This window comes from Salminus brasiliensis, chromosome 1 (genome assembly GCF_030463535.1).
Source record: "Salminus brasiliensis chromosome 1, fSalBra1.hap2, whole genome shotgun sequence".
Lineage (NCBI taxonomy): Eukaryota > Metazoa > Chordata > Actinopteri > Characiformes > Bryconidae > Salminus > Salminus brasiliensis.
The window spans coordinates 26,817,316-26,836,926 of NC_132878.1; the positions used below are offsets into that span (position 1 = coordinate 26,817,316).

Sequence of the window (19,611 nt, forward strand, 5' to 3'; positions counted from 1 at the left end):
CCTCTGCCAGGCTGTCATTATAGACCTGTTTGCCGCTGTATCCTCATTTGAAGATGTATCACGGGGACACAGTGGTACTTTCTACTGTAAATCTCTGCCCTGACCTAAAAGTCCAGTAAATCTTTCCAGAGCTGACCCTGGGGTGAATTTCCCGATCAAGCCTAACCCACAATTACTGCCAATTAAGCGATCTCAGCGAGCTCTTCGCGAGCTAATAGCATCATTTAGCTCTGGCGGAATCTTCCTGCTATTTAAGACGCAGTCAGAGGCCTCCGCGCACCCTACTAAAGGCTTTTCCTTCACTGATATTAGCCTTTAATGTTATTAGGACGTGCATCTCAAAGAGCACCATTTAACCCAAATAAGGCTTTATGGTTGGGAGATGGAGAGAGTCCAGAGGCGTAGATCAGTGCCATTGACTGGATGCTGCCATAATTTACGATTGCTCTCTTTTCTGAAGATGTAATTTTCCCCTCCGATTCCTGAAATTGGGCTTTGATAGGTGTGTAGACGACTTGGGCAACCCTTTGAACCCTAGCCTTATTGTTTAGTTATTAGTCTTACTGTACTGTAAATCGTTCAGTCGTGTGACTGAGAGATTGAAGGGTTGACCCCCATGAGGAGTTAAAAGAAATAGCATGAAATAAATGAGCTAATGTTGACTTTAGTATGGTTATCATTTCACTCTTCACTGTTCATCTTTCCTCATGGCCCTAATGGCATCTGATGTCACATGAATAGAGGACAAAATAAGATCATCAGGGATAGACAGAAATTCAGAAATATAATTATTACTATAATATGGAACATGGGAGCTTTTGAAAAGACTTTGTAATTGAACAATGAGTACAAATAATTTCCTAAATTATCATTATGGACTATAATTGAGGTGCATTGGAAGAACATAACCTGATTAAAGAACAGTTTTTTAACAATAAAAAAATTAATCTGGAGACTTTGTGTACCTTATCCCAATTAGCATATGGCGCATATTAAATGAACTATACATTCCCTATAACATAATAAAGTCTTTGTATAGATACACCGATCAGCAACAACAATAAAGCCACCTGCCTAACATTGTGTAGGTGTCCCTCCAGCTGCCAAAACAACTCTGACCTGTTGAGGCCTGGACTCCACAAGACCTCTGAAGGTGTCCTATGCTATCTGGCACCGACACATTAACAGCACATCCTTTGGGGCTTCCATGGATCACATCAATGAACCGTGGGCGCCCATGACTCTGTCACTGGTTCACCGGTTGTCCATCCTAGGACCACGTTTGGTAGGTACTGACCACTGAAGAACAGGGATTACCCCCCAAGATCTGCTATGTGGGATTCTTATGCTTCCCCATTTTTCCTGCTTCCAACATCAACTTCACTTGTTCACTTGCTGCCTAAATAGGTAGCTCACAATCACTGGTATTCACTTTACCCGTTAGTGAATTTAATATTATGGCTCATCAGAATTTTAGACAGTGGAAGCTCATCTATGACCAGACTAGCAGGCAGGTCCACTACAGTCACGGCACCGGTCTTAATCCAACAGTGGAGCTGGCTTCCTCTTCTTTCTTAATAATGAGCTGTGTGACCAGCAGTGAGCCGGTACAGTAACTCAGAGGAAGCTAAAAAAAGTAATGCATTATTACCAGTAAAAGATGGAGCCTTGGGTTAACTGTCACTACACATGTACCAATACGGCTGCCGATTAGAGCAGATGACACATCAATCTCACGGACATGGACAGCTCATTTGTAGGGTTCAACAAGGGTGTGTGTGTGTGTGTGTGTGTGTGTGTGTGTGTGTGTGTGTGTGTGTGTGTATTTGAGAGAGAGAAGAGATGCTGCTTGGTGGAGCAGAAATTATTCACATAGACCCTCCTCCCCCTCCACAACGAGTGAAAGACTGTGCATACACACACATACACACACACACACACACACACACACACACACACAAAACCAATGCATGCATAAGCTATTACATTTTAAAGTATTTAAATAATAGGATAACTTATTATTATTATTATTATTATTATTATTATTATTATTAATAATAAAAATAATATTATAATTTGTATTTTAAACACAGGATTTAAGTCTATCAGACACTGGTTGGATATCTATCATAAACAGGGACTTTTATATTTAGGCATCAGTTCAAAAAAGCAGTTGCTAGCCTCGCTAATCGACTGTCAGATATTAGTAAGGTAGTTGATAGTCTTGCTCTGACAGTTTGCCACTGGCTGGTAAAGACCTTGTGCACCACATACCCTGACGATCACAATCACCACAGTCTAAACTACTGAAGAAGAGGGTGCTAGTGAGCTAGTGTGCTAACAAAAACTGAACAGGACATTATGCGCCAACGCTTCACTGATTCAGAGCGGTAACAAACCTTCTGAGAGCTTTAGACAGTTATCAGATAGAGACAGTATGGTGGTGGTTATCCACCCCGCCCTCCTCAACTGCCCCCGTCCTCTAAGGGCAGTTTCCCGCGGCAGCAAGGAGCCAGTGTCGCTTTTCATTAGAGACAGAGGACTAATCCTTTCTTTACGCTGGAGTAATGATATCACTAACAACGGGTGGTGCAGTCGCCAGCTTCGCTGTTTGTGTGTGTTCAAGTGTGTGTGTGTGTGTGTGTGGGTGGGGGGGCCGGACGGACGGACAACCATTTAGTTTTGGTTCTGGAAGTTAAGGTTAAAATGTGTAATAAAAATATTATTACACATTTGCCTACATGTGCATAACACATAATAGTTAATATATTTATAAATAATATTTATTGTTCTTATATATATATATATATATATATATATATATATATATATATATATATATATATAATTGGTTACAATATTTATATAGTATTACATAGATCTAAATATATTTGTTGTTTACCTCTTTTATTATTAACTAGTTATATATTGATATTCTAATTGTACATAAATAAATATGTTTCTATGTAAATATGTGATCAAATCAAATATGTCAATTTTCTATACATCTTAGTGCATAAATGTATTATTATTTTCAAATGTGCCATATGCTTTTTACACAGCACTTTTTCTGCTTTACATTTTCCAATATGTTGAATTCAGGCCTATTAACACTTAGGGAATCAATAACAGGGAGGCCTACACTTTTGCATATGACTGTATACCAGCACTGTCTGATCAAACGTATATCTCTTGTTCTTTTAATTTTACTGTGAATAAGGTGAGTAAAAATGACATGATAAAAAAAAAAAAAAAAAAAAAAAAATATATATATATATATATATATATATATATATTTATATGTGTGTGTGTGTAAATGTATATGTATGTATGTATGTATGTATGTATGTATGTATATATGTATATATATATTTTTAAATATATATATATATATATATATAAACATACAATAATATATTTGTTCTTGCTTTGTTTTTGTGCTTTATCTCACTTCTCTATCCTCTCCTCTCTCTCTCATTCTCTCTCTCTATCCTGCTTTCTCTCTCTCTCTCTGGGGGACTGTCATGTATTGTTTATTCAGTGTAAACACAGCGACTGCTGAGAAGACTAAACGATTCACAACAAAAACAAAACAAACAAACAGATGTACACAACACTCTCTCTCTTTCACTCGCTCTCTTGCTCTACCTCTCTCTCTCTCTGTCTCTCGCTTTGTCTCTTTGTCACTGTCTCTCTGCCCTTATGCCTGCCAATAGAAGCATCTCATCATTAAAGCATAAAGTCAAAGTGCAGTTATTACCATAAACATCGAGGTGCTCTCAGGCAAATGTGCGGCATCCTACGTGTTGAGTCTTTAATAATGAACATGGCTATGTGTGTGTGTGTGTGTATGTGTGTCTGTGTATGTGTGTGTGAGAGAGAGAGCTGACCGCTCATGTGTGAACACAACAGAGGACGAGACAAAAACCCAAACATTCTCAGCATGCAGGGAAACTTCAGCGCTTTGTTAGTTTTACACTGGAGCTGTGGGGCTAAAGGAGCTGACAAGCAAAGCTTGTACCCCAATAATCAGCATCATGCTTAAAGAGCTACATGTAGGACTGTCCCATTTCAGACTTGGGGCCTAGCTTTTGTTTATGCTCATATACTTAATGTCTGCTGCAAAGAGGCTTATCTTTTCTTTATGTAAACAATCCTAGACTTGTTTGCTATAGTTCATGTTAGCTTGTACACAAAAGATTAGATCAGGTCATCTCGAAAACACAGCAGAGCAAAGTTTATAACATCAACACCTTTACAAAGGTTTACCTCAGAGTTCTTCAAATGGGCTTATTCTACGGCAGCTGAATTTGACGTCTAAGCCTGAACAAATAAAGGAACCACGTTCAAATATTCATTCACAGTTAGGGCATTTAAAAGTGACCTTTGACGTTTACAAGGGTGCTAGAAACGCAAGGTCTTATTTTTGCGCTTTGGTCACACTTTAATCGGCAGAGTAGGATAGAATGGGGTTGGGGGAACGGTCATTAAAGATTAATAGAGGTTGGAAACACAGGCATGCACCAAACAAAAAAAAAAGAAGAAAAGAAAAACACATAAAAACACTCAGGCCCACTTTATATTAGAATAGTTCCTTCAGGTCCATTAGTCCTAGTTAATCATGAAGAAGACCCTTTCTGTGTTCACACATTGTCCACACATAGGAATTATTTATTTGATTATACGGAGATGAAACATTCAGACACTAACTCTATTGACATGAACAACAATGAGCACTTTCAGGCTTAATATGACTTTAAGAGCCCTTTTCATTTAAATCCTCTCAGTGCTGCCAATGAAAGGACAAACTAGGAAGGATGAAGTCCACAAGTTCCCGTATGGAAAACTTGATTTCCCTTTCTTTTATAATAAACTTTAGCATAGCATCCACTCCCCAGTCCAGACAGCCCCCGAAAAGGAACCTAAGCAATTAAAGTTTTGAATGATGTCACTAATGCATTTGATGGCACAATGCACTGTGATCAATGCATTTACTATGAATATATATAATATGCCCTTTTCAACTTACAGCTATTTAGCCCTGTCATGTAGCCCAAACTCCCTTTGGAATGAAGCACAATGAGGTAAATCAGCCATAACATTAAAACCACCTGGCTAACATTGTGTAGGTCACCCAACACCGCATCAGCAAAATACATTTACATTTATGGTATTTGGCTGACGCTCTTACCCAGAGTGACTTACAGGGTTACTCGTATTACAGAGGTGGGCCAATGTAGTGTTAGGAGTCCTGCCCAAGGACTCTTATTGGTGTAGCGCAGCATAGTCACCCAGACTGGGAATCAAACCCCAGTCTCCCACGTGGTGAGGTAGCTCACTAGCAGGTAGTGGTATTATCTGTTGCGCCACACCAACCATAGCCCTGACCCGTTGATGCATAGACTCCACAGGTGAAGTCCATCACACTGAAGGTGTCCTGTGGTCAGGGGCGCTAACAGGAATTTTGGGCCCCACAGCTTTAACAACTCTGCCAAAATACTCAATTCAACATTTTAGGGCTCCTTATCCACCCCCCCACCACCCACCTTTATTCAACGCCCCTGCCTGTGGTATCTGGCACCAAGGCATACAGGAGATCCTTCAAGTTCTTTAAGTTGTGAGGTGGGGCCTCTGTTAAATGTATCAATGAGTCACTGGTTCACTGGTTGTCCTTCCTTGGACCACTTTTGGTAGTGACAAGGGGAAACTGTAGGCCGAGGATCTTTTAATTATGGTGAATGACACTGATTCAGATCACTGAAGCAAGCACACAGTGTTCTCAGAGGAACCGTTTACATGCTTTCGCAGCATCGTCTGGCGGGACTGGACTGGACTATATGATTAGTATCATTTTAGCAAAAGTGAATAAACTGGTTGTCTTAAAATCTAACAACGACCCACTGGATTTTTAATAGTGACACCAGCCAAAAGCTGAAGCCAAAATCATGATCAGACAAAAGACACCTGTATTTATGGAGAGTTTGCCTCCGCTCACTGCAGGAACAGTCTGTACTGTTTTTGGAAGACTTTACATGAAACATTGATACACTGCTGTGAGGAGGATTTGATTGCATTCAGCCCCACAAGAGCATAATGGAGACTGGGTACAGATGTTCTTGATCACAAATGCCACTCAAGCCCAAAAGAATGCAACCGAGCTCCATCACTCCAGAGTGTGCAAATCCACTGCTCGGCAGCCCAGTTCTCACCGGCTTGTACTCACAGGCCTGGGGATCTTAGGGTCATGTGCAGGGGTCCCAGAGCCTGCCATTATTTGGCCAATGCTTTTCCATGAAACTCGCACTGCCAGCAATGAGAGCATCATAAAGTGTCTGCACGCTATCTGTAGAGATGTAATAGCCCGTTTGAAGCACTGGAGGGCGCCAGGGGCGCAGTTTTTAGTGTTTCTGTTGCTGTAGAAACGAGTAACGAGAAAAAGTTTCTGAAGTGGAGACCCAGTCTCTTCTCCCCGACAACAACAAACCATGGCTGTGAACCTGGAGGACTACTTTCGCACAGTTTTCGAAGAGCAGCTTCTAACGTAAGAACCTTTACGATTGGGTTTGATTTGATTTGAGTAATCTGATCATTTGCATTGGGAGAGATTTGTGTTTCATCGTGTGATATCGCAGCTTGATTGGTGGTGTTAAAATGAGCAAAATAGACATAAATAAGTTGTAAAGAATCGAAAGTTGAACTTATAAACTTTCAAAAGCACTTTTAGGATATTCAGGACGCAGTTTTCTAAAAGAGGGTTCTGGGCGAAGTGGTTCATTGGAAATCTCCGGGCCGCAGTGTAACTAACTGCAGCAGCCGGATGAGGAGGAACTGAAAACTTCAGCTGAGAAACACGAAGAAACACAGAAAAGCTTAGAACTGCACTGATGATCAAATGCTTTAGCAGTTTCCTCAAAAGAGAAAATACTTTATTGCAGCTCTATGAGGTACTTTTACTAATCTAAATGAAAACGTTCTCCCAATTTTATCATCTGTTCCCTCAATATAATAATCCGTTACATATTTTTATGATCCGTTCCCTCAATTTTATGATCTGTTCCCTCAATATAATAATCCGTTCCCTTCATTTAATAATCTGTTCCCTCAAATTAATAATCTGTTCCCTCAAATTAATAATCTGTTCCCTCAATATAATTCGTTCTCTCAATATAATAATCCGTTCCCTTCATTTAATAATCTGTTCCCTCAAGATAATAATCCGTTCCCTCAATTTAATAATCTGTTCCCCCAATTTAATTCGTTCTCTCAATATAATAATCCGTTCCCTTCATTTAATAATCTGTTCCCTCAATTTAATAATCTGTTCCCCCAATTTAATAATCTGTTCCCCCAATTTAATAATCTGTTCCCTCAATATAATAATCCGTTCCCTCAAGATAATAATCCGTTCCCTTAATTTAATAATCTGTTCCCTCAAGATAATAATCTGTTCCCTTAATTTAATAATCTGTTCCCTCAAGATAATAATCTGTTCCCTTCATTTAATAATCTGTTCCCTCAAATTAATAATCTGTTCCCTCAATTTTATAATCTGTTCCCTCAATATAATAATCCGTTCCCTCAAATTAATAATCTGCTCCCCTCATTTAATAATCTGTTCCCTCAAATTAATAATCTGTTCCCTTCATTTAATAATCTGTTCCCTCAAATTAATAATCTGTTCCCTCAATTTAATAATCTGTTCCCTCAATTTAATAATCTGTTCCCTCAGTTTTATAATCTGTTCCCTCAATTTAATAATCTGTTCCCTCAATTTTATAATCTGTTCCCTCAAATTAATAATCTGTTCCCTCAATTTAATGATCTGTTCCCTCAATTTAATAATCTGTTCCCTTCATTTAATAATCTGTTCACTCAAATTAATGATCCGTTCCCTCAATTTTATAATCTGTTCCCTCAATTTAATAATCTGTTCCCTCAATTTTATAATCTGTTCCCTCAAATTAATAATCTGTTCCCTCAATTTAATGATCTGTTCCCTCAATTTAATAATCTGTTCCCTTCATTTAATAATCTGTTCACTCAAATTAATGACCCGTTCCCTCAATTTTATAATCTGTTCCCTCAATTTTATGATCTGTTCCCTCAAATTAATTATCCGTTCCCTCAATTTTATAATCTGTTCCCTCAGTGTAATAATCCGTTCCCTTAATTTTATAATCTGTTCCCTCAATTTTATAATCTGTTCCCTCAATATAATAATCCGTTCCCTTAATTTAATAATCTGTTCCCTCAATTTTATAATCTGTTCCCTCAATATAATAATCCGTTCCCTTCATTTAATAATCTGTTCCCTCAAATTAATAATCTGTTCCCTTCATTTAATAATCTGTTCCCTTCATTTTATAATCTGTTCCCTCAATATAATAATCTGTTCCCTTCATTTAATAATCTGTTCCCTCAATATAATAATCCGTTCCCTTCATTTAATAATCTGTTCCCTCAATTTAATAATCTGTTCCCTCAATATAATAATCTGTTCCCTCAATTTTATAATCTGTTCCCTCAATATAATAATCCGTTCCCTCAATTTAATAATCTGTTCCCTCAAGATAATAATCCGTTCCCTCAATTTTATAATCTGTTCCCTAAATATAATAATCCGTTCCCTTAATTTAATAATCTGTTCCCTCAATTTTATAATCTGTTCCCTCAATATAATAATCCGTTCCCTTAATTTAATAATCTTTTCACTCAAATTAATTATCCATTCCCTCAATTTTATAATCTGTTCCCTCAATTTTATAATCTGTTCCCTTAAAATAATAATCTGTTCCTTTAATTTAATAATCTGTTTCCTCAATTTTATGATCTGTTCCCTCAAATGAATTATCCGTTCCCTCAATTTTATAATCTGTTCCCTCAGTGTAATAATCCGTTCCCTTAATTTAATAATCTGTTCCCTCAATTTTATAATCTGTTCCCTCAATATAATAATCCGTTCCCTTAATTTAATAATCTGTTCACTCAAATTAATTATCCGTTCCCTCAATTTTATAATCTGTTCCCTCAATTTTATAATCTGTTCCCTTAAAATAATAATCTGTTCCTTTAATTTAATAATCTGTTTCCTCAATTTTATGATCTGTTCCCTCAAATAAATTATCCGTTCCCTCAATTTTATAATCTGTTCCCTCAGTGTAATAATCCGTTCCCTTAATTTTATAATCTGTTCCCTCAATATAATAATCTGTTCCCTCAATTTAACCAAAGTGTCCCCACTATTTAATTTATTACCTTTAAAGAATGGATATTGAAGCAACAGTTTATTAAATTGAGGGAATGGTTTATGTCTCTAAATATTATTTTTCTACCCTGATACCCTGATATGGGCTCTATATTATGGCTGTATTCGCTGCACTCAATAAACTGAACTAGTCTCTGGCTGTGTATATCCTGCAGTCTGCCTGTGCCAGAGGAGGATATGCGGACTGGAGCTACTCGAATACTGGACAAACGCAAGGAGATAAAGCACATGGATGCTGCTCTGAGGAGACAGAAAGAGGTAGAAACCTTTTTCTCACAAGCTTACAATTCTTTTACGGCTCTACATCACTACTGGTTGTACTGAGATGGTGAACAGTTCTACTTTACAGCAGTAAGTTTCCCCCTAAGCCCCAATATAGAAAGCCAACCAAGACATGTTCAGTGTTATTAGCTAGTTCCTGTTTATAGATAGCAGTGGGTCAATCAGTGTCAGAAACAAGTTTATTAGGGATCACTGAACACCTCCACACAGTTAGAAGAGAGTGTTTGGTGATTTGGGAATGCCTACTATGCCGTCTACTGCTAATAAAGCAAATAAATAAGCAAACTTCAGATGTTTTGGTCTGAATGTCTTTCTAATGCTAAAGCATATGTGTGTGCATTCCTGTGTGTGTATTAAAGGAGTTTGAGGTAAAGAAGGAAAGTCTGAGAGAGAGGAGAGATGAGCTCAAGAAGAAAGAAGAGAAACTCAAGGACTCTTTACTGAATTTTGACAAATTTCTCAAGGTAAGAAAAAGTGTCTTTAGACCTACTTGCCAATTTCATTTAATTAATGATTTTGACATCTCTCTTTTATAGAGATGCCTCTATTAAAATAACCCTCAACATTTACAACCTCTACAATGTATAAGCTCTTACGTCATGTTATCAAGACACAGAAAGAATTTAGACTCTACTTTTAACCCATCCGTGCAGTAAAAACACACACATACACACTAGTGAGGAAACACACACTGTGAGCACACATGTAGTGGTGGGCAGCCATGGCTGCAGTGTCCAGAGAGCACAAAGGGGCTCAAGGAGCTCAAGGGCCCAACGGTGGCAGCTTGCTGAGCCCGGCTATCAAACGTACAACCCTGTCAATGAAGTTCCTTGGTGCTTTAACTGCTAAGCCACCACTGTGCCATATCTTAAGTAAGACCCACCCACTTCATGTCCACTTTGTCTCTTTTTCTCACTAGGACAACGATGCTAAGCGGGCGCGGGGTCTGAAGAAGGCTCAAGCAGAGAGAGCCATAGTCAGAAAGAGAGAGCAGGAGGTGCAACAGTTACAGAGACACATTGCTGCCCTGCTGGCCAAAAAGGAGCAACTGCAGGCACGAGTCAACCGCAACCGAATCTACTGGAGCTTCTTAGACAGTGTCCTGAAGACCTCAAAGAAGGTAGCCAATAGACTGTTACGTGTCTTTTGTGGAAAAAGGAACACAGTAACTTTCTTCAATAAGATTACGATGGGGTCCACAGGGGTCTCAAAGGGGGTTGTGATGTATTAGGTACATTGTAAAAGTTTCAAAATATACAGTACATATATGGAAACTGTGCTGCAGAAACACGTGATGATCTATAGCCTGCAGCAGTTTAACCCCACCCTTTTAGCCAACAGAAGTTTGGCCCCACCCATTCAGCCTACAGCAGTTTAATCCCGCCTATTCAACCTGCAACAGCTTAGCTCCAATCATCAAATGTACACTGTACACAACTGTAGTCTTATCCATTTAGCCTACAGCCTACATTTACAGTCGGAGCCGGCCCAAGGCATACTTGAATTACACGGCCGCTTAGGGCCCCAATGCCACCAGGGGGCCCCCAAGAGCACCAAGATATACATGATAAAAAAAATTAATATAAAAAAAAAACATTAAATAATAAAACGAAATGGTATTATACAGATAAAACAATGTTTTTATTATTTTTTTTTTGTTGTTGACACACCAGTACTAGGTTAATTAATTCCTGCTGTTGGCTGCTGCCACTGTTGGGCAAAAACAGATGCGCCGCTTGGGTGGTCGATAAGGCCCAGGTGATTCAGCGTATTGCACAAAATCTCTCTCCCTATGAAATGATGAAGCAGCTGGTGCTGAGGTGGTGGTATGGGGGACCCCAAATGAAAATCTGTTTAGGGCCCCATTAAGGCTTTGGCCGGCCCAATGTTAAACATTGTGCTGCTCCTGGCTCCTGTCAGAAAGCACTGAGGAACAATACAGGACCAAACAGGTAATGTGCATTTATTTACATGATGTGCTTCCTGCTTTGCGTTTTAGTTTGAGGACATTGGGAAGCTCATTGGCCGCTTCGACACACTGGTGTGTACGAGGGAGCAGCTGCTGAAGCGGCAGAGTGAGGTGGAGAGTGAGAGAGAGAAAGATGGTGTGGAGCTGAGGCGATACATCACAGAGAGGGGCTCAGCGTTACTGCACTACAACAACACACTCTCACAGCTACAGACTGAACTGGACACCATCCTATCTCAGGCCCTCAGATGGGTATGACCTATGTCTGCTCTAATCCCCACTCCTGAACATAAAATCCTTAAGAGATTTCCTGTCCACTCTGAGGTTTACTCCTTGACCTGAGAAGTCTAGAGCTATCACTCTCATTTTGCTGTACTAGTCCAAATACACCACGTTACTAGAGGCTGTGTTATCAGTGTAATGGACACTGGTATGGTGGGTTTGTAAACAGCTGTTTGAACCAAAGCACAGTACATGCTGTATATAGTATTGCCACAGCCAATAGCAAATTCCTAGCAACCGTAACATAGCAACCACATAGCAGCAGCCACCTGAAGAACCATAGTAACTAGAAGAAATCCCATGGGAACCACTTAGAAACAGTCTAGCAACCACTTGGGACTATTGCAACTACCTTGCAACACCATGGCAGCCACACAGCAACAACCTAGCTACCACTTGGAACAACATAGCAACAGCCTAGCAACCACCTTGGAATTAGTTACGCGTCACAATCAAAAATCCACCCTATGAACCACCTAAAAACATCCTAGCAACCACCTGCGATCATGACAGTTACTTAGCAACAAATTTGCAACCACATAGTAACAACCTTGCTACCACTTGGTACAGCATAGCAACAGCCTAGGAACCACAAGGAATACAATAGCAGCTGCTTAGGAAAAATCATTTAGCAACCTTAAAGCAACCACCACTAGACCAGCATAGCAAACCCACAGCAGCCACCTAGAAACACCCTAGAAACCAAGCTCCACACTCAATGCAAACTACACTTTCTACACTAGTAAAACTAATAACAGAACATAATTTTAGTAATTCATTTAACGCGTGTGATGTGTGTTTAATGTGTGTGCATATATGAACAGATTGGTCTTCAAAGGTAGCTCAGCCAATCAGATTTTAGAACTTGCAGTACCTATCTAACAATTGCATAGCATTGCCAGCTTATGGCCCATTTCCACTATGGAGGCATTAATAATGCAGATCGTGTTTATTACAGGAATCCACATGGAGTCACATCCAGGCAACGGCTGCCAAAGAGACACTCCTTTTGGGCCAGATAAAAGTTGTGACTCTGAATCTTTATCACATGACTGGTGGAGCCACAAGTGGAGCTGAGGGGGTTAATGTCGATGACACTCTGGAACAGCTGGACAGGGTGAGGAATGTTGTTTAATTCATGTTTTCTTTCACTATTTAGTGAACAGAAACTGTGAACTTTCCATCCGTTCACACTAGCGTCTGTAGTAGAAGAGTAGAGGAGATGTTTCATTATAATGTCAGTGTGATGAAAAGTTTACAGTGTTAAACCATGTTTTGTTTTGTTTTGTTTTAACACTGACAGAAACAAATCAGAAAAACAAACCAAAAATGCAAGCCTGTCCATTCAGAATGTAAATAGAGATTATATATTTTAGCTTTGTCGTTATTATGCAATTATTTTTATTCAGTTCAGTAAAAGAACAAACTTTTTGAGGGGTATTTCTCCACCAATTACTTCTCTTATGACTGATAAGGGGGTGTTTGTAAACTAGAAATCTGAAGTTAACTTTTCATTGCCATTACCTTAAAGATATCATAATAAAATGAAAGAAACCCTATGTCTTGTTTTCAGATACAGCTGTATATCCAGGATCGGGCTGATATTGTTCGGGATCTGGGGTCAGACACAGACAGCGGGTCCATTAGAGCCAGTGAACACCAGTGAAACTCCACGACACTTATTGTCCAGAGGCACCGACAGGGAACCTTTTTACAGGAACCAAATAAGTTATTTGAGCCAAAACTGTGTGCATGTGTACAAAAAAATGCATACCTTAACAATACACTGAAATTACAAAAAAGAAAGTTTTTTTTTTAAGGAAAGATCCACAGTAGTGTAAAGTGTATGACATGCTACAGTTTGCAGGCAGACACTCTTTAAAGATACTACAAAGGGTTCTTTGAGCAATGCCATAGAGGAACCACTTTTGGTTTCGTAAAGAAAGATGCACACATCTCTATTTATGTTTGACATATATTTTTAACAAATACATGTTTAAAACTGTACTTGTTACTATACAGTGCTAAGTAAAACTCTGAGCCCTTCATTTCATTTCCAGTCAGAACAGCCAGTAAGTAAGATGTTGGAGTGGACCTTTATAAAAGCTTCCATTTTCCTCAGGAGACTCACTTTAAGATGACATATTACAGGAAGATGAGAAAATCTGGGGCCCATTCCCTTTCACAACACTCCGATCACAGACAGTAAGAGCTTCTTGATAGAACTGCACATCCTTTCAGAACCACAGCGTTGAGTAGACTTCTTACAGTAGAAGGATGAACACAAACACCTGTGAATGATTTCAGTGCTGGCCATGGTTGGTAAGGGTCCTTTTTTTCTTTGTATCTTTAAATGAATAAATACTCCATATAAAATAAATAATGAAGGATGATCTCTGAGTTTTGTATAATGTTAATGTTTACCAGTGATTTTAGCAAGTGCCACAGCTAAATTAATTTCCCATTTAAATTTTTGAGTCATACCATAAATGTGACATCGATTAATTTTTCCATGTAAACATTGAAATAATTGTGGTAAAATGCCACTATTGATTTAAAGCAGTCTTGCATTTATATTTGGAACAGACAAAAACCAAGATAAAAAAAAATAAATCAAGGGACTGTAAAGTGTTTCTACTTTAATTTATTGGTGTTATGAGGACATCTCAAGGGTTAAACAATACCATAATATAATACAGTATAATATAATATAATATAATATAATATAATATATCAAAAGTTCAGATTTGGTTAGTTTTATTTCTTTACCCATAGAATAGCAGTGCTTTTATAGATGGTTCTCTGTAGCCTTTGCTCATTTTCCTTTCTTCCCTTTCCCTTTCCCTTTCTTGGCCTTCTTGCCCTTGGTTTTGGCCTTCATGGCCTTGCGGACGCACGACCCTCTCCAGAAGGCCTGAATGATGATGGCTGCGTGACTCTGCACCTCCCTCTCTCTCTCCTCCTCTTCTTTTCTTTCCTGTGCTATTCTGCGCTCCTCCATGATCTGGGAGTATTCCAGCTCTAGAACTGCATAGTGCTCCTGCAGCTCTCTCAGCTCAGCCTTCTCCTCCTCATAAATCTGAGTTAACTCCTCCAGCTCCGTCTGCTCAAATAAAACCACACACAACTAACACTCGATCGTGTGTCCATTAGTTGCACCACCTTTAAAGAAATACTTGGTGACAAATCATATTTTGTATTTTGGGCACCATAGTTTTGCACTCAATCTAGAGTGCTCAAGGCCAATGTAGCTAGCATTGATGTATAAAAAGCGGTTTCACAAAGCCTATTTACAACCCTCTTAATTTGCCTGAATGAAACACGCTAATTTGACTTTTATGATGGGCTTGTATAAATAAAGGTAAACTCTGTCTGGATGATGTCACCATGACAACACACAAGGGCCAGAATTGCACTGCATATGTTCATTGTACTGTAACAAAAACATTGTCATTATGTTTTTTTAATTACTCCTGGTCTTACCAGATAGTGCAGTCATTTCAAATAGACTGGCTCATGCAAATGATTTTTTTTTTAATTAGCCTTTTACATTAGTCATCTAAAGATTATTTAACAGCTCACATGATTTAAGGCAAGTGTGAGCACCTTGCTAATTTGTGTAAAAAAAAAATATGTAGCTGTTGTTCGACCACTGTAAAACTAAAGAAGCAAAATCTAGACACCAGTATATCTTGGCTGATCGGCTAAATTTGGAAATGGAGGCTGTTTACCTGTTTTTCTCCCATTTCAGCGTCATATTTCTGAATCCAGTTTTGTATCTCAGTCTCCACCTTGTATTTTTTCTGTAGGAAAGAGCCAGCAGTGACATGAGAACAACTTCACAGCTTTCAGATCCTAAGCATGAAGCTATAAAACAAGCAGAAATGAGAGACAGAATGACAGTACTATTAATAATTCTAACCTGACTGAGAAACTGTAGAGTGTCCAGAATGAAGTTCTAACATTTAAAGCAATTACCATTAACAGAGCAGCAGTTTACACACCTACACACACACACACACACACACACAGTCAAGCACACCTTGCGAAGTGTCAGCTCTGCTTCTCTGTGTTGTGCGATCAGGTTGCTTAGCTGAACTTTCAGCTGATTGACCTCCTGCTGGAGGCGCGCTTGTTTCAGCTCTGAGGTTTTCTGAACTGATTCGTTCTGCCTCTCAGCCTCCTTCTGCCTCTGCACCACAAAATCCTCAGAGCTCGTCTCCATCTGGTGCAGAGAACCCTTCAGCCGCCGAATCACCTCGTTATTCTTACACATCTGAAGACAGAAGACATGATAACTTTACATGATAGCATATCTAGAATGATGTAACAAGATGAAGATTGAGAATAAAGTTCTAATGACATCAATATCCAGGATGGAATTCTAATAAGACTAAAATCAGAATTCAGTTTACAGGAAAAATGGAATGAAGCACTAAATGAGAGAGAGAGAGAGAGAGAGAGAGAGAGAGAGAAAAAGAGAGAGAGAGAGAGAGAGAGAGAGAGAGACAGAGATAGAAAGTGGGTGTGTTTTCAATGCCCCCTAATCACTATTCCCTTCATTGACAAATCTAAAGCGATGTCTAAAACCGTGCCCTCTGTGCTATGTAATGCACTATTTTGGGGTTCTCTTTGTAGTGGTGTCGGAAATGGTGGTATATCCAGTGCACCTTAACAATACCTACTGTTTAAACAATGGACCCTGGTGGACAAGGAATACCCATACTGCACCATGAATTTGTTTTAAAGGTTTACAGTCTCTGTGGAGAACTCCTGAGCAACCACAGTGCCCCCTGCAGGCCTGTTAAACTTAGGGCAGATTTTTTTTGAAGAAATATACTTTTAACTCCATAACTAAAGGCATGTTACTACTAATCATTTACTATGGCCAATCCAGCTGCTCACAGTAGTGCTCTGTATAGTGGACACAAACAATGCTCTATTAAAAATAGTGCACTATATAAAGACAAGGTCAACCACATTCCCCATGTGTGTTGGACACAGGTGAAATTTGGCCTCCATATTCAACCCATTCGTGCAGTAAACACACACATACACACTAGAGAGATCACCAAAGAGAGCAGAGAGGGTTAAAAGCCTTGCTCAAGGGCCCAACAGTGGTAGCTTTACTAACCCACAACCACAACATGACATCAATAGTCCAGTACTCCAACCACTGAGCCATCACTGCCCTATATACCGAATAGGATATTGAAACACTGCACTGTATTGTAAATGTAAGAGAAATAGTGCACTATATAGTGAATAGAATATTGAAACACTGCACCATATTGTAAATGTAAGATAAATAGTGCACTATATAGTGAATAGAATATTGAAACACTGCACCGTATTGTAAATGTAAGATAAATAGTGCACTATATAGTGAATGGGATATTGAAACACTGCACCGTATTGTAAATGTAAGAGAAATAGTGCACTATACAGTGAATGGGATATTGAAACACTGCACTGTGTAGTAAATATAACAGAACAGGCCATTGTTCCAGACGTATTATAAAAGTCCACTATACAGTGACTAGGGCATATAAATAGTGCACTATTTAGTGAATACTGCATAGTTTTGGACAAAGCGGCTGACTGTCCCTCACCTCCTCATCCCTGTTCTTTAATGCTGCTGCCACTTCCTTCTCCAGAGTGGCGACCACCTTTTGGTTGCTATGGAGACGCAGACTGACTTCCTGCATGCGGCGGATGCGCGCCCTCTCCTCCAAAGGTGTTGTGAGCAGCCGCTCCAGTAGGACAGACCTGAGGTCCCGTAGCCTTGCCACCATTTCCTGAACCCCTTTTCGGTCTGCTGTAATTGGCCCTGCCCCTTTAAGCCCTGCCTTTGAAGTGGGACAAGCCCTCAGCAGCCGTAAAACGTTCAGTAAGGAATTCTGCACTGCTTTAGCAGCTGCTTCCTGTCCTTTTGCTCCAGGGTCCAGGCTCAGGGTGTGGTATTCCTCCACCAGATGCAGGTGCTCAGTGAGGGAACTGACAGTTTCTGCTCCGGGGCCGGCAGAGAGGCTCTCAGGGTGAGTCAGTTCAGAAGGCAGCAGAGCCACCAGCTCCATCAAATGGATGCACTCATCCAGCACCCCAACAATGCGCTGTGTTTCCAGAGACACCAGCTTCTTCCTCAACAGGTCTACAAACTTCAGTGAGGGGGTTTTTGGGGACACAGGTGTGATGGCCTCTGGTGGTTGTTCGTTACCAGAGGGTGCTTCATCTCTCTCTGATTCCATGGATACGAGTAGTTCTGAGAAAAGCACAAGGAGTGTCAACAATAAAAGAAAAACAAATGCTTTTAACCTCTAATATAATTATAATTATCCTCATTATTATGTAGCTACTATGAAAAAGATGTTGAACATATTTAAACATATGGACATTTAATCTTCCTTTAATCACATACAACTACATAAACATTTAACATTTGTCCTGTCTTATTAAACTGCCAAACAAAAAAGGTCAAATGTATTTAATAAGAAATACATTTTCCCCATTCACTGTAATAACCTCAATTAGACCTATAACCATCTACCAGTCTCTGACATCGACTACAAGAAATTTCCCACTCCTCCATGCAGAATTCTTTCAGTTTTGGTCTTACATTTTCCTTCAATAAAGAATTCCTAGTGGAGTCTATGATGGAGGGCTCTCTAGGATCTACTGCAGACATGCAGCCCTAAACCATGACATTCCCACCTCTTAACACGCTTCACGGTTGATGTGGGGTCTTGTGCTGAAATGTTGTGTCTGCTATGCTGTTGTATGCTATGCTTTACGCCAAACATGGCCTCTGTTACTGTGTCCAAATAATTCCATGTTGGATTCACCTCTCCAAAGCACATTGTTCTGGATGTCCTGATCTTGGTCTAGATGTTTTCTGGAAAACCTTATTCTTGCTCTAATGTTTTGGTTTAGTTTTTTTTTTTTTTTTTTTTTTGACAGTTGCACCCTTGCACACCTTCCGTGAAAGAAATGTGCAGTTTCTTTCTAACGATAGATGCATGTACTTCCACTTCAGCTACTGCAAGAGCTACCTGTAGATCCTGTGATGTGTAGGATTGTTGGAGACTTGTTTATGCATCTTGCAGTCTGCTCTTGGGCTGAACTTGCTATAGCTAAATGTGGGGGTGTCCAAACGTCTTCACATGAAAACATTAATTTGTTTTGATTTAAAAAAAATGAAGATCAACCGTCCACACATTTAAACATGTTAAAAAGGCAAAGGTTTCCAAAAAGATGACAGATGACTGTAGTTTGTGTTAGTTGTGAGAATGGGCAAAGGAAACAGGGATCTAGCTACATACACACACCCTTAATTCGGTTCTCATAATCGTGGCTAGCTAGCACTAGCTAATTGTACAGATCTCCCTGTGTGTATTACGACTAGCTAATTTGGCAGTGAGCTAAAGCCAGGAGAGGAGACAGCTCACAGGTTGGAAAATGTTTCAGTCGGTACTCACTGCCGCTGAGCTGTCCAAAACTCGTCCCGCTACACACAAAGTCTAGCTAACTACATGTAATAAAACCCAAGTGAAACCGTGGGAATCCCGGAGAGGGAAGCTGTGTTGGTGTGTTTAGGCTGGTTGCTATGACAATGGTTGGCATGACAGTTCATGTTCGCGGCTTCTCCGACTTTATACAACTCAATTATAATAAACACTGAATTATTTTCTGCTTTAACTTTTCAGTATTCATGCTCCAAAGTTTGGCCACACCTACTCCAAGAAGTTTCGTTATTACTGTTAATATTCAATATTCAATGAATCATTGTTGTTTATCTATTTATCTATCTCTTTAT

General features: G+C 39.4%; 2 protein-coding genes across 4 annotated transcripts; one reads left to right on the forward strand and one right to left on the reverse strand.

The window, feature by feature from the left end:
- Positions 1-6,455: 6,455 nt before the first annotated feature.
- cfap73 (cilia and flagella associated protein 73) lies at positions 6,456-14,222 on the forward strand. The gene is made up of 7 exons (XM_072694328.1): positions 6,456-6,541; positions 9,421-9,523; positions 9,907-10,011; positions 10,467-10,667; positions 11,547-11,768; positions 12,757-12,915; positions 13,372-14,222. Exons 1-7 carry the CDS (start codon positions 6,486-6,488, stop codon positions 13,462-13,464), a joined length of 939 nt encoding a protein of 312 aa, XP_072550429.1. The 5' UTR covers positions 6,456-6,485; the 3' UTR covers positions 13,465-14,222.
- A 212-nt stretch (positions 14,223-14,434) lies between these two features.
- iqcd (IQ motif containing D) lies at positions 14,435-19,439 on the reverse strand. Of its 3 annotated transcripts, none has more exons than XM_072694339.1 (5): positions 18,848-19,439; positions 17,411-18,060; positions 15,841-16,074; positions 15,530-15,601; positions 14,435-14,901 (listed from the first exon to the last, which is right to left on the reverse strand). In XM_072694339.1, exons 1-5 carry the CDS (start codon positions 18,966-18,968, stop codon positions 14,614-14,616), a joined length of 1,365 nt encoding a protein of 454 aa, XP_072550440.1. In that variant the 5' UTR covers positions 18,969-19,439; the 3' UTR covers positions 14,435-14,613. The 3 variants fall into 3 exon arrangements, with proteins under 3 accessions (XP_072550440.1, XP_072550447.1, XP_072550448.1); XM_072694346.1 differs by having other exon boundaries at positions 19,274-19,436; XM_072694347.1 differs by lacking the exon at positions 18,848-19,439 and adding an exon at positions 18,641-18,706.
- Between the last annotated feature and the right edge of the window lie 172 nt (positions 19,440-19,611).